The sequence below is a fragment of the Danio aesculapii genome, chromosome 6 (assembly GCF_903798145.1).
Source record: "Danio aesculapii chromosome 6, fDanAes4.1, whole genome shotgun sequence".
Lineage (NCBI taxonomy): Eukaryota > Metazoa > Chordata > Actinopteri > Cypriniformes > Danionidae > Danio > Danio aesculapii.
The window spans coordinates 60,222,609-60,236,040 of NC_079440.1; the positions used below are offsets into that span (position 1 = coordinate 60,222,609).

At 39.5% G+C, this 13,432-nt stretch overlaps 1 protein-coding gene across 1 annotated transcript in view; it reads left to right on the forward strand.

Moving 5' to 3' along the window:
- The window catches only part of necab3 (N-terminal EF-hand calcium binding protein 3), a 102,152-nt gene that overhangs the window by 78,561 nt on the left and 10,159 nt on the right, over positions 1–13,432 (forward strand). Inside the window, exon 7 of the mRNA XM_056460637.1 lies at positions 12,448–12,569. Coding sequence (XP_056316612.1) covers positions 12,448–12,569 — 122 coding nt within the window. The remainder of the gene's footprint in view (positions 1–12,447; positions 12,570–13,432) is intronic.

The following is a 13,432-nucleotide window of genomic DNA, read 5'->3' on the forward strand; positions in this document are numbered from 1 at the left end:
AAAGCAGCAGAGAATCACTGAAGATGCTTTATTAGTCTCCGAGATCTTCACCTGTCTCAGCATTTAATATATGTGTGAGAGCAAGAGGGAGAAGCGCTGAGAACAGATGAAACGCCTAATGTTTTCTTCATGAAGAAGCACATTCGTCTTGTTTATCCGTAGGGTATTTTCTTCTTCACAAGCAGCTGTCACAGAAAACATGCCGTATCCTCTGAAGACTCATAACGCGACAGAACAGCAGGGAAATGTTTGCATATGTTTTATTTTTCCTGCTACTAATCGCTCAATAAGTGAGAACGTTTCTGCCGTTGTTTCTCTCTGACTGTAATTCCCATTTGTCAAACAAAAAAGCCCCATTAGGAGGATTTCATAACTTGACTGCCTGAGCAGTTCGGCTGCCTCCTATAAACAGCAATAATAAAGAGTTTTTATAGTGCAGGTGAACATTAAAATCATTGTTAATGTTGTGGCTTAAGGATTACTGCAGAAATTAACTTCAGATTCTGTCATTTTGTTAACAATAACATTTTATAAAACCTGAATTTTTTAATATAAACTTCAAGGCGCTCTGTTAAGGGTTGTCTGGTACTTGTATGAACAGAGTAGGAGTCTGGTTCGCATTGCCGGCAATAAGTCAGACTTATTTCCAGTGCATGTTGGACTCCGGCAGGGCTGCCCTTTTGTCACCAATTCTGTTCATCATTTTATGGACTGAATTGGGCTGGAGAAGGGTCCGATTGGGGGAGCACTGGATTTCATCTCTGTTATTCACAGATACATGGACATGGACCTTCAGAATGCACTGAAGCAGTTCACTGCAGAGTGTGATGCGGCTGTATGAGAATCAGCATCTCCAAGTCTGAGGCCATGGTGCTCCACTGGAAAATGGTGGTTTGCCATCTCCAGGTTGGAGGAAAGTCCTTACCCCAGGTGGAGGAGTTCAAGTATCTCAGGGTTTTGTTCATGAATGAGGGAAGGATGGAGCGTGATATTGACAGACAGATTGGTGCAGCGGCAGCAGTAATGCGGTCGATGTACCGGTCCATTGTGGTAAAGAAGGAGCTGAGCCAAAAGGCAGAAGGGAAAGCAGAAGAAAATGAAATTAAATAAAAATGAACTTAATAATTAATGAAAAATTACATAAGAATACAATTATGCTGAAAGTTAACACTGATGTTCGCAGATCTACTGAATTAATTAAAAACAAAGCAGGTGTCTTTATAAAACGAGTCATTAAATTAATCCTCCTTAAAAAAAAACAATGAATCATTTATAAAACACGTGTCTTTATGACTGAGGCCCCGTTTACACTAGTACATTTTAGCAGGGCCGGCCCGTGGCATAGGCAGTATAGGCAAATGCTATACATTAATGTCTGACTGTCTTTTTGGGAAGGTCAGTGAGGAGGCCGTTACAGTAATCCACCCTGCTGCTGATAAAAGCATGGACAAGTTTCTCTAAGTCTTCACTGGAAACAAAGCATCTGATTCTTGCAATGTTTTTGAGATGATAGTATGCTGATTTACTAACTGCTTTGACATGACTACTGAAACTCAGATCTGACTCCAGAGTCACACCAAGATTCTTGACCCCTAGAGCCAAGGTATGTATTCCCCGTTTACACTAGTACATTTTAGCAGGGCCGGCCCGTGGCATAGGCAGTATAGGCAAATGCTAAGGGCGCTGTACATCCAGGGGGGCGCCAGAAATGGGGGAAGAAAAAAAGTGTAACTTTCACTATTCTTAAAGCTAGTTGGTATTATGACTTATAAAATAATACGCCCACATTAATTTAACTGCATAGTGAAAAGCCTACTAAGTAGTAGTAGTATTAAATAATGATAATATAGCCTAATCACCTAAGACACCCCCCTCCCCATCTGAATAATTAAACTTTACCTGCTACACGGTGTTGGCTTTTTTTTGATTGGTCAACAAGCTCAACATGTCAAAATGTCCCAACCTGTCTGGTGCGCCGGGGAGGCAAAAAAGAAAAGAAGAGGAAGAAAAACGATTAAGATGATTATTTTGCTGTCTCCAAGCGATGATTGATAACGCCATTAACAATTAATGTCTGACTGTCTTTTTGGGAAGGCCAGTGAGGAGGCCGTTACAGTAATCCACCCTGCTGCTGATAAAACCATGGGACAAGTTTCTCTAAGTCTTCACTGGAAACAAAGCATCTGATTCTTGCAATGTTTTTGAGATGATAGTATGCTGATTTACTAACTGCTTTGACATGACTATTGAAACTCAGATCTGACTCCAGAGTCACACCAAGATTCTTGACCCCTAGAGCCAAGGTATGTATTCCCCGTTTACACTAGTACATTTTAGCAGGGCCGGCCCGTGGCATAGGCAGTATAGGCAAATGCTAAGGGCGCTGTACATCCAGGGGGGCGCCAGAAATTAACATTAATTTTATAAATAAACATAACTTAGGGGGGCGCCATTAACAATTAGCATGACACATGAATGTCAACCCTCCCGTTTTTGCCCGCTATCACGTTTAATTTTCCCATATTTGCCCCGTATGTTTAATCCTTATATGAAAAGTGAAAGTACCATCAATACAGAGCCGATCTCATATGTAATAGAATTGCAAGAGCTGATCAAGATAATTATGGTTTCATTTTCAGACGTCTCCGTTTTCCCCCATCAACACTGACATGCAGCAGCAGTGGTTTAAAATGAAAACGGCTTCTTCAGCGTTTCCAAAACGGTCCGTTTTCTGCGCTCGAAAACTCCTGCGTAGTGTGGACGGATGGCGTAACCGTAGCAAAACTTATGCATTTTAAAACTAAAATGTATTAGTGTAAATGGGGCCTCAGTTAAATTTGTGATTCGATAAGACACTCATTTCATTTCTGTATGATTCAGTGTTCCTTAAAGAATCAGTTGAGTGAATGATTCAGTGACTCGCTTATAAAGACACTTTTAGTTTCTGAAGGACTCAGTGTTGCTGAATGAATTGGTTAAGTGAATGAATCAGAGACTTACTCATACAGTTTGTTTTCTATCAAAGTATTTAAGTGTTGTTGAAGAATCTGTTAAATTAATGGTTCAATGACTTACTCGTAGAGACTCGTGTCATTTCTGTATGACCTGAATTCAAGGCAAGGCAAGTTTATTTATATAGCACGTAATTCAAAGTGCTTTAAAAAGAAATAAAAGTACGGTGGCCGTGAAGTGCAAAACAACATTACAAAGAGTGAAACACTTTTACGAAGCTCAAGACAAATTTACATTTCAGAAAACATTTTTACCTATCATAAGACACAATTACATAGGAAAAACGGTTTTACCAAGAACGAAACAAATTTACATTTCAGAAAAACAATTAACAAGACGCAAAACACTTTTACTAGTCCAGAAACACATTTACAATGACAGATTCTTTACCGAAAGGGAATGTACCACACATTGGAGGTGACGCGGTGAAAGGCCTTGTTGTCGTAAATTCCTGTTGTGGAGTACATGGTGTTAATATAGTTTATGGTGACCGAACATGGACTGCGGTCGAGGGTTGTTTTGCCTGTTTTGTGGCTGTTGGAACACATCAGCAGCTTAATGCGGTTTTACTTTACGTGTGGTCTGGGTTTAGAGTTTATAAAGGGCGCGGACCAGACGGAAACACCAGACATACTGCATCAATGTGTTCAATATTTTAACGAGGACCACTCGTACGCTGTAATCATGGACATGATGTCAAGTCTACACGGTGTAAACATCTGCTTGAGGACTCTTAAAGGTAAACTGAAGGAAGCCGGTGTTACAGTTTAACTGGTTAACTGGTGACCCTTTTCAGATGTAAACTATTCACGTTTGCAGATTGGCAGATTCGTCACTTTTTCACAGCAATAAAACATGCCTATACCAAATAAATATTCTCATTACTTGGTGTCCGATTCATTGTAAACATTATTGATCTGAGTATTTGTGTGGCAGAACAGTATATAACCAAAATTAATGTAAAGAAATAATTAGAATTGACATGTCATCAACGGGATTTGAACCCAAGTCAAGGTTCAGTGTCAATCGAGCTATCTAACTGAGCTATCCAGGTCTACATGTTGAGGTTGGTTTAGATATTTTTATCAGTCAACATATGTTGTGCTTTGTTAGTGGACTCGTGTTAACTTGTTTCCATGTTCTCGCGTTTACATGTTTCTACACACTCTCACGCTGATATTTCCTCAGAATAGCTCTAAATGGCAAAATGATGTTTTATCGCAGTTGGTCAAACCATGATTTTTATAGTTGTAGACTCATCTTAACCTGTGCCTTTGGACTTGTGTTAACCTGTGTCTACAAAGTCACACACGTGCTGATATTTTCCAGTGTGTGGTACATTCCGCTTCACTTCCGGTGTGTGGTACAATCCCTTTCCATAAGGAATCTGTCATTGTAAATATGTTTCTGGACTAGTAAAAGTGTTTTGCGTCTTGTTAATTGTTTTTCTAAAATGTAAATTTGTTTCGTCCTTGGTAAAATCGTTTTTCCTATGTAATTGTGTCTTATGATAGGTAAAAATGTTTTCCAAAGTGTAAATTTGTCTCGAGCTTCGTAAAAGTGTTTCACACTTTGTAATATTTTTTTGCACTTCCCGGCCATCATAATAAAAGAGACCAGAAAATAAAAACAACAAAGAATAAAAATGATTAAAAACAGATTAAAAGGTGTTAAACAGGTTTTAAACGAATGAAAAAGAAAAGAAAGTCATAATAGTTCGATCTGTGGGATGTAGCACAATGCTAATTCAGTAAAATCACAGCTGAACAGATGGGTGTTCAGTCTTAATGTGAATGTGCCTAATGTTGGAGCACATCTGATCATTTCTGGAAGCTGATTCCAGCAGTAGGGGGCGCTGTTAGTAGCTGAAGGCAGATTCATCCTGCTTTGACTGAACTCTTGGAATTTCTAGTTTATTTGATCCTAAAGATCTGAGTGATCTGTTAGGTTTGTATTCAGTGAGCATATCTGTTATGTATTGAGGTCCTAGACCATTTAGTGATTTATAGAGCAGTAATAATACTTTAAAATCTATTCTGAATGTAACTGGGAGCCAGTGTAGAGACCTGAGGACAGGTGTGATGTGCTCTGATCTCCTGGTTCTGGTCAGAATCCTGGCCACAGCGTTCTGGATGAGCTGCAACTGTCTGACCGTCTTTTTGGGAAGGCCAGTGAGGAGGCCGTTACAGTAATCCACCCTGCTGCTGATAAAAGCATGAGCAAGTTTCTCTAAGTCTTCACTGGAAACAAAGCATCTGATTCTTGCAATGTTTTTGAGATGATAGTATGCTGATTTACTAACTGCTTTGACATGACTATTGAAACTCAGATCTGACTTCAGAGTCACACCAAGATTCTTGACCCCTAGAGCCAAGGTATGCATTCACCTTGTGGACTTGTTAAATTCATCAATGCATTAGCAGAGGGCGTCAATGGGGCTGTAGTCATTAGGCAGTAAGACTAAGTGGATCTGAGTGTCATCAGCATAGCTATGGTAGGAGATCTGGTTCTTTCTCATTATTTGGCACAGAGGTTGAACAGGAGAGATACCAGAATTAAACCTTGTGGAACTCCACATGTCATGGGTGTCCACCTCCAGATATGGTCACCTATATTGACATAGTAATCTCTCTCTTCAAGGAAAGATCTGAACCATTTGAGGACTGTTCAAATCAAAGTTTGGGTAAACATCTATTCAGCTTCTCTTATGAATGAATCAGTGTTGCATATTTCAACCCAGATTCCTCACAGCTTCAGTTTCCTACAGAAAATCAATAGATATACGCAGAATGTCTCCAGCTTGTTCCCACGTTTGTGAGTGTGTTGCATCAGAAGTGTCCCCTGAAGGGAACATTGACGGCGACTGTGCTGATGATAATAGCAGAAATGGGTCAACAACAGCCTTGAGACTGACTTCTGACTCATGTGAGCATATGTGTGTGTGACGTCAGCCGGGTTACAGCGCTGACGAGGTTATTTACGTTCAGCGATATTCACTTGTGCTAATCAATTCCTGGCAGTAAAGGCAGAAATGCAGACGCCGTGTTCTTTCACAGCTGCGCTTCGTCAAATCTGCCATCCGCTTAAGTGCTCACGCTGAATACCAATAAAGAGAGTCACTAAAAACAACAAGAAAATACATCCAGTTTTAAAGACCTTTCATGCAAAACAATCACTTTTATAAGAGGTCTAAACACCAAAGATGGCTTCCTCTGCACTCTTTATTTATTCGGCAGTGGCTATTTCTGTTTTGTGATATAGTATTGTTAGAACTTTCAACAGCCAGAATAAATAAAGCCTCAACTCTTGATGCCTGGAAAGCGGCTGCAGACAAACTGGCAGAAAGACTTATGGATAATATAAATGAATGTGCAACAACCTGAATCTTTAAATCTCTGGCTACGTTCACTCTGCCAGGCTTAGTCCTCAAATCTTTTTTTCTCAGATCTGATCTATTTGCATGGCTGTTCACACTGCTCTTATAAATGTGGCCAATATCAGATTTGCAGTGTGAACAGATCCTGTTCCTAAACTGACCCGCATGTGCAAAAGTATAGATACGGACAGCCCAAAATTTCTAGTTATGCACATGTGATGTTATCAGATCATGCTTATATGATTATTGTCATTTTCACAGACAACCGTGGTGTATTTTAAGAACTGTAAATGATTGTTCTGCTACTACTAAGTGAAGTTTAGTTATAAACAAATTTCGAGAGGATCACGTGCTTATGATTGCTAGCGGCTGAATCCGCATTATCCAATTCTCAATACACCAAACAGACGACTCCTAAGCTACTACAAATACCCTGGGTCACGTACCACCGCTATCTTCGTTTTGAAGAATCCCCCCATCCACCCCTACTCCTCCTTCTTCCTAGATGGGTGACACGGTGGCCCAGTGCTTAGCACTGTTGCCTCACAGCAAGAATGTCTCTGGTTCTAGGCAAACCAGCAGACATTTCTGTGCGGAGTTTGCATTTTCTCCCCGTGCTCACGTGGGTTTCCCCCGGGTTCCCCGGTTTCCTCCCACCGTCCAAAAAACATGCAACATAAGTTAATTGACTAATCCAAATCAGCATTATAGACATGCTCCTAGTAAATGGTTATCTCTCAAGAGCAATCACTGGCTGTTTATTGGCTGGCTGTTTATCGGGACAGCATGCCAAACAAGCTTTATAATTAATCATCAGCTAAGTGTGAACTCTTGAATCTGTATTTCGGCATTTGAGATCTAAAATAAGTCACTTGTGATTGAAAACACTGATCATTTGTGATTTATGACAAGCGCTGTGCGCATTTGTTTGACCACCGGTGTAGTGAACTCATCAAGGGTTATTGAGCAGCCGCAGACTGAACTGTGAAGGTGGAGTTGTTTTATCATCGTTTGCATTTAATTTTACTTCGTTATAAACAGCAGACACGTACAGAAGGGGGGTTTGACAACTGCCCTTTTTTTTCTCTGAGAGAAAGTTCTCCCTCCTTTGCACACAGATCCCTACTGAAAAAAACAGCTTAAACCAGCCTAGGCTGGTTGGCTGGTTTTAGCTGGTTGACAAGCCTGGTTTTAGTGGAGTTTTGGCCATTCCCGGCTGGTTTCCAGCCATTTCCAGCCTGGTCTTAGCTGTTCAGGCTGGAAAATGACCAGCTAAAACCAGCTTGACCAGCCTAGCCAGGCTGGGAGCCCAGCCAAAACCAGCTATGTCCAGCTTAAACCAGGCTGGTCAAGCTGGCTTTAGCTGGATTTAGCTGGTCATTTTCCAGCCTGACCAGCTAAGACCAGCCTGGAAATGGCCAAAACCCCTCTAAAACCTGGCTGATCAACCAGCTAAAACCAGCCAACCAGCCTAGTCTGGTTTAAGCTGGATTTTTCAGCAGGGATCCCCCTGCAACTCGCACGATGCTCTTCAGCTTCGCGATCAACCCGTGCCCCAATCGTTAACAAGCACCAGTTCATTTTCAGTTTCAAAATGAACAACCAACTTTCTGTGGTACAGTAATCACCATGTGTGCCATTCTACTGTATACTTGCAAAACATCAGATCTGTGTCTGATATAAGACTACACATAGCCGAAGCATGTATAAGGCTGGGGAAGGCTTAGCCTTCCCCCGGCCAGAGACCACGGATATAGCAGCAAAGAAAAAAATGCATTGAAAACATGTAACGGGTGTAAGGCGTAATATGAATGTAGTTTAATGTTGATGATTAACACAACACTTTAGCTATTGGAAGTTTTTCAATCAAATTTAAAATCCCCCTCCGCACAGAAATGGAACTGTCCAACCCCGCACGTTACACTGATGAGCGCTGTTTATTACTGGAGTTCGCAGCTGCTCTGAAAACCAAACCAAAAGTGCTGGCCAGTGGACTATTCTGATTTGCTGGTCAAGGACAGAAGTGATAAAACGATAAATGAGTATTACGAGAGAGGTTTAATAATATATTATTCTGGTTTAACTTGTTTTCAGCATTAAATTGGTAGTTTCATTGTACCGTAGTCTAGTCTATAGTGGAGTAATCATGTTTAGGCAATCGTTTGGAGTTTTACATTTTAAAGGTCTAATATTTATTGCTGAATTACAAGTTTGGTTTTCGATTGGCCTCGTGAAAAGGAGAATGATTTCATATTCTCAGGGCTGGCGCATCCAGAAGCGACCTAGGCGGCCGTCTAGGGCGGCAGAATAGTGAGGGCTGCGTCCGCGAGGATGAATTTTCAGCTTTATTACTTCTGTCTTCAAAATCACACGATCCTTCATAAATCGCTCTATTATTATTATTATTGTTATTGTTATTATTATTATTATTATTATTTATTATTATTATTATTATTATTATTATTATTATTATTATTATTATTATTATTATTATTATTATTATTGCTATTATTATTGGTAATAGTAGTTAAAGGAACAAGGAGTAATAATTTCATTTGAAACTGCATACAGTAAGTAATAAATAAATGTTTAATAAATAAGTATTTAACTAATTTTTAATATTTAATAAATGCCGTCTTGATGAACAGAATAATTTTAATTAGATTTTAAAATAAAAGTAATAATAATAAATCATAAATAAACTGACCCCAAACTTTTGACCGATAGTGTAGATCAGTGGGAGAGTTTAATAAAATAATTTAATGTGCGTGTTGAATATAATAGACGTTTGTTTATAGGCGATGCTTTTGTGTAAAACCTCTTCTTGGTCGGTCGCAAATCTTTTTAAATGCATTAAAGGGCAGCGCATATGTTAGCCTTACCCTGGAGTTTGTTCACCCTCCGCCTATGAGACTACATATGAAAGTGGCACAGATCTGACCTGAAAAGATCAGACTCCATGCGGTTGTTCACACTGTCATCACCTGAGTCACATGAGGGGAAAAAATCAGATTCGGGCCACATTTGGCTGCAGTGTGAACGTAGCCTCTGATAGTCTGTGTGGTTTTCTACTTACTTTTGTTACTGTATTACTATGTGTGTATGGATGTATATATGTGTATGTATGTAGGTATGTGTGTACGGATATGTATATGTATGGGCAGATATACATATATACAAACATGTATCTATATGTGTATTATTTTCTATAATATTATAGACCGTATATATTCCCTGTGTGTGTTTAAGATATGTGTATCTAATGTTAATATGTATGTATATATCTTCTGTTAGTTATTTGTCTTGATTGCAATGCTATTTGTGGGATGGCATGGACTTTGGCACCGCTCGGGGTGGGTTGGCTGTTTTGTTTATTGGAAAGAAAATTGTAAAGATGCTGTGACCCCCCTCACATGTAAAATCAATACAAATTTAATCACAAAAAGACAAATTCTCTAGCGTGCTGGCCTGTGTGAACAGTGCTTTTTTTAATTTATCAGTAAAGTCATTCTGGAAATCATCCGGATATTTACTGGTATCACTGTGTGAAAGGAGCTATTGATGCATAGGTGTTTGTAGCTCCGCCCTCTTTTGAATTTAAAGTGACAGTCACCAAAATGTCTTGATTAGGGTCAAAGCCTAAAGGGGCAGTTTCTAAGACAGGGGTGGGCAAACTCGGTCCTGGAGGGCCGGTGTCCTGCACAGTTTAGCTCCAACACTAATCAAACACACCTGAACAAGCTAATCAGTATCTGCAAGATCACTAGAAATCTATAAGCAGGTGTGTTTGATTAGAGTTGGAGCTAAACTGTGCAGGACACCGGCCCTCCAGGACCAAGTTTGCCCACCCCTGTTCTAAGAGTTATAAAAACATAATGTGTGTGCTATTTTGGAGATCAGAAACTTATTTTACATCCTGTCAAAAGGGTCACTTTTAAATACTAATACTACAGAATATGTGACCCTTTTTACATAATCCGAAGAGCTGAATAAATAAGCTTTCTATGACTAATTACTTTCATGTATGGTTTGTTAGTATTGGATGAGGTTTGGGTGAAATATAACTATTTTAAAATCTGTAATCTGAGGATGAAAATATATAAACAAGATGTAAACTAGTCTCTGATGTTGCTAGAGTGTTTAGTGAAGTTTCAGCTCAAAATACCACACTAATAATGTTTTATACCTCTCTCAAACTGTCCCTGTTAGGCTTTACTCGTGGCGTTTTGGTGACTGTCGCTTTAAATGCAAATGAGATCTTTCCAAAAGAGGGAGGAGCTACAAACACTTGTGTGTCAGCATAGCGGCAGATTCAAAAACAAGACTAACGGCCTATGCTAATGAGGGAGAGATGGTCACTAGTGGGCGGGGCTTTCCCCCTCTGATGACATGTACAAAGAGAGAATGTGTGATTATAACAAATACAATTAATTAATTTTTACCATTAGAGCAATGGTGGGCAAACTCGGTCCTGGAGGGCCGGTGTCCTGCATAGTTTAGCTCCAACTCTGATCAAACACACCTGAACATGCTAATCAGTGTCTCCAAGATCACAAATTATCTATAAGCAGGTGTGTTTGATCAGGGTTGGAGCTAAACTGTGCAGGACACCAGCCCTCCAGGACCGAGTTTGCCCACCCCTGCATTAGAGGCTGGATATATTCACACACTGCTGACACACAACTGTGTTAAAACCTTTATAAACCTAAAACCCCTTATAAAGGTGATTTTTGCAAATAAGCTTCCCTTTAAAGTTGAATTGAGTTCTCAGCAATGCACATCAGTAAATTAAACTTAAGTTTTAATTACAGTAGAAAATTGACTAAACATATTCATGAAATGGCGGCATGGTGGCTAAGTGGTTAGCACTGTCGCCTCACAGCAAGAAAGTCACTGGTTCGAGTCCCAGCTGGGTTAGTTGGCGTTTCTGTGTGGAGTTTGCATGTTCTCCCCGTGTTGGTGTGAGTTTTCCCCACAGTCCAAACACATGCGCTATAGGGGAATTGATTAACTAAATTGGCCGTAGTGTACGAGTGTGTGTGAATGAGTGTGTATGGGTGTTTTATAGTACTGGGATGCAGCTGGAAAGACATTCACTGTGTAAAACATATGCTGGGTAAGTTGGTGGTTCATTCCGCTGTGGCGACACCTGATGAATAAAGGGACTAAGCCGAAAGAAAATGAATGAATGAATGAATGAATCTTCATGGAACATAATCTAATATCCTAATGATGTTTGGCTTAAAAGAAAAATCCTGCCAAGTCTATTGCTAAAAATATACATGTGCAACATAAGACTGGTTTGTTTTGCTCTCACATTACCAAATAACAATACGGTAAAATTAGACAAATGCAGTTAAAGTCAGAATAATTTTTTTTCTTTTTTTATATTTCCCAAATGATGTTTAACAGAGCAAGGAAATGTTCACAGTATGTCTGATAATATTTTTTCTTCTGGAGAAAGTCTTATTTGTTTTATTTCGGCTAGAATAAAAGCAGTTTTTATTTTTTTAAAGCCATTTTAAGCTCAATATTATTAGCTCCTTTAAGCTATATTTTAATTCGATAGTCTACAAAACAAACCATCGTTATACAATAACTTGCCTAATTACCCTAACCTGCCTAGTTAACCTAATTAACCTAGTTAAGCCTTTAAATGTCACTTTAAGCTGTATAGAAGTGTCTTGAAGAATATCTAGTCTAATATTATTTACTGTCATCATGGCAAAGATAAAATAAATCAGTTATTAGAGATGAGGTATTAAAACTATTATGATTAGAAATGTGTTGAAGAAATCTGCTCTCCGTTAAACAGAAATTGGGGGAAAAAATAAACGGGGGGGCTAATAATTCTGACTTCAACTGTATGTATCATAGTGTCATATTTTTAAGCAAAACAATGTTGTTATTTGATAGCACCAAAACAAAATGCCAGTAATACAACAAGACCTGCCTCTTTTTGATGTCTTTACTGTAGTAAATAAACACGTCTCTTACTGCTGAAGTGTGTTTTAGGGTTTTTAACAATGCTTTTGTGCTGTCTTTCCTCTTTTTTGCAGGGTTGAAGTTAAAGTCCCAGAGCATCTGGTCATTCAGAAGAACAACAGAAGATGTGGCCGTCGAGTGCAGAAGAACATGTGTCTGTCTCCTACTGATCCATACTCGGGCATTCTCACTACCGGTAACACACACACACACACACACACACAATGTTGATCCCAGTTGTAAGAGCAACAAATAATAACTTGACTTCTAGTTGATCATTTGTTAAAGTGTCAGAAGGTGGATTTTTCTGCTGAATCATCTGTTGAGCTGCATCCCAATCATCACAAATACTGCAGAAGACCTACTGGAACCAGCATGGAGACAAGATACTCTAAGAAATCAGTCAAGTTTGGTGAAGGAGAAATCATGGTTACATTCAGTATGGGGGCGTGCGAGAGATCAGCAGAGTGGATAATCAACATCAACAGCCTGAGGTATCAAGACATTTGTGCTGCCCATTACATTACAAACCACAGAAGAGGGCAAATTCTCCAGCAGGATAGCGCTCCTTCTCATACTTCAGCCTCCATATCAAAGCTCCTGAAAGCAAAGAAGGTCAAGGTGCTCCAGGATTGGCCAGCCCAGTCACCAGACATGAACATTATTGAGCATGTCTGGGGTAAAATGAAGGAGGAGGCATTGAAGATGAACACAAAGAGTCTTGATGAACTCTGGGGGTCCTGCAAGAACGCTTTCTTCACCATTCCAGATGACTTTATTAATCAGTGATTTGAGCCATTGCAGAGATGTATGGATGCAGTCCTCCAAGCTCATGATGGAGTCAGACACAATACTCATTCTGTTTCCACTGCAGCATGACCACATATTCTATACTGGACATTATTGAAGGTTCAGTCACAAGACTTTTGTCTAAGCAAAGTCCGACCTTACTGTCCTAATGAAATCATTCAAAATCAAGACATGATCATATTTTGTTTTGGTCAAATAAGCGAAATCTAGAGGCCTTTACCTTTATATAAACCACTTCTGATACCAAGT